The following is a 2,197-nucleotide window of genomic DNA, read 5'->3' as shown; positions in this document are numbered from 1 at the left end:
TAAACATATCCTTATTATTTATATGTTTCTGATGTTTATTATCATCATTAATTGACTCACATCTTATCTTTCTGTTGTTTTATTATTTTAGTTATAGAATTTATCATTCTCTGTATTACTATTTTCTTATGAATAACATGTATACTCATTTATTCATATTTATTTATCATATTCATATTAAAAACATTCAATTTCATTATATAATATTCATCATTTGTTTTTTAATAAATTAATGCACAAATACTTTCTTAGTTGATTTTAACATCTCGTTCAACATAATGAGATGGAAATATTCCTATTTTCCCTTTACTTTCTCCTTCCCACCATTCTCCTTCTGTAGAAATTACTGTGATCCATTCTCCTTCTTCTAATTTCAATTCACTTTCATTTTGTGGATTATAACTATAAACAACCCTTCCATGAAATACATTTGTTGGTTTTCTGGTGATGTTGTTTTGAATAGAGTGTGTTTTGATTGAATTGGTGATGACATCACTCACTTCTAAAATACTCTTTTCTTCATCTTTCCAAAGACCTTGACTTACTCTCTCCCAAATTCTACTATTCATCAGAAGACATCCCCATCCTTCTCTAATAAATCCTTTACCAATACTCTCTGCTATCTCTGGAAATGTTTTAAGAAGCATGTTTCTATCATTCTTTAATTCGTTTCTCATTTCTAAATATTCTTCTTTACTTTCTTGATATTTTTTGGTGATGGAAATTAAATAAGAACATGCTAACTTCTTTCTCTTTTTCTTTACTAGGTGTTGTTTCATTTTATCCATTTTCTTTCTTCTTTCTTCTAACTCACAATCTCGTCTACTTAACATTCTGAATTGATTAAGAAATGAATGGAGAGGGATTTCTATATTGTCTTTGATGAATGAATTGAAGTGATTTTGTTGAATTAGAATATCCTGTGATGCATTCAAAATAGAGTTAGTCAGTTGTGTTGCTTTGAGATTGTTTAAAGTCATTTCACATAATGAATAAGAAATCTCAACTTGAAGTAAAGCAGCTTCATGAAGTATGTTTTTGAGTTTGATAATATTTTGTAGTGTTGAGAATAGCTTCTTTTCTGATTCGATGGACTTTTCTCTAATCATTTGATATTCTTGATCAACTGTTTTTATTCTTTCAATTGTAAATAACTTAAAAATCTCATTTCCCATTCTGTTCATTCTCTTCTAATTCCAATCATTGTTTCTTTTAATTCAGTGTCTTTTCATTTTGAAGAACTAATCATCACAACAATTAATAAGTTATTATAAACAACACTATCTTGACATAAGAGAAGAAATGAAATGTTCATAAAATGAATCATCAAAAGGATCTAATAATCAAAAAAGTGAATAATTCATAAATAATAAATTAATAGAAAGAATAATATAAAAAATAATAAAAATATTAAGTTCAATTTTTAGAAAAAAGAGAAAAAGGAATTTCATGAATTTACAGAAAAAGAACAAGTTCACTTCACATCATTCTTGTTTAATTTCTATTTCATCATTTCTGTTTATCATTCTCATCTCATTGTGTTATTTATGTCTTGTTTGATTTTATTTAGAAGAATCATTGGAATTAATTTAGTCATAATGATAGTGTGATTTGTTGGTGTTGTATGAAATAAAATAAACAACGAGACATTAGTCAGTTTATTTGTTAGAATTAAACTAAACTCAAGTGTGGTTAATTTATTTCGTTGACGTTATTTTGTAATAACTGATAATAAACAATACCTATATTTAATAGTTAAAACCAATACTATACCAACATGGATAATTTTTGTTTTGTAGTGATAGAATTATTGTGTGGTTTAAGAAGTTCTTGATATTACTAACCCTCGAGTCATTACGAAATCTAGCACTTTAACTACAAAAATAAATAAAGCAGAAATGTGTGCCTGTTTAGAAAAAAAAAAATTCAATACAAATACTGAACGTGAAATTGTATTTGATATGAAAGAAATTTCAGATGTTAAACTTTCATATCCCAATTTAGAAGTTAAAAATCTTTTCATTCATGATGATAAAAAACGAAAGTATTATCCTTTGTCTATTCATGGTGATAGACATGTGGATTTAAAGAAGTTTATTAAAGATAATAACACAAGACAACTATCATTTGATTCAGACGTGTTAAATACACTTTGTTTGATTTGTGGTTGAGTGTCACCAGATGGAATATTAAATGA

General features: G+C 26.3%; 2 protein-coding genes across 2 annotated transcripts, besides 2 other annotated features; one reads left to right on the top strand and one right to left on the bottom strand.

The window, feature by feature from the left end:
* Positions 1 to 147: 147 nt before the first annotated feature.
* Positions 148 to 234: a sequence feature (AT_rich).
* Positions 235 to 248: 14 nt separating this feature from the next.
* On the bottom strand, positions 249 to 1,184 carry EDI_211360 (dab2-interacting protein, putative; the record flags this gene model as incomplete). The annotated part of the gene is made up of 1 exon (XM_001738050.1): positions 249 to 1,184. One exon carries the CDS (start codon positions 1,182 to 1,184, stop codon positions 249 to 251), a length of 936 nt encoding a protein of 311 aa, XP_001738102.1.
* A 170-nt stretch (positions 1,185 to 1,354) lies between these two features.
* Positions 1,355 to 1,414: a sequence feature (AT_rich).
* Positions 1,415 to 1,777: 363 nt separating this feature from the next.
* Positions 1,778 to 2,197, top strand: EDI_211350 (uncharacterized protein; the record flags this gene model as incomplete). The annotated part of the gene is made up of 3 exons (XM_001738049.1): positions 1,778 to 1,812; positions 1,868 to 2,092; positions 2,137 to 2,197. 3 exons carry the CDS (start codon positions 1,778 to 1,780, stop codon positions 2,195 to 2,197), a joined length of 321 nt encoding a protein of 106 aa, XP_001738101.1.

This window comes from Entamoeba dispar, genomic scaffold, assembly GCF_000209125.1.
Source record: "Entamoeba dispar SAW760 scf_1105229461075 genomic scaffold, whole genome shotgun sequence".
In the NCBI taxonomy this organism is placed as follows: Eukaryota; Evosea; order Mastigamoebida; family Endamoebidae; genus Entamoeba; species Entamoeba dispar.
This window is presented reverse-complemented; position numbering and strand designations above follow the sequence as displayed.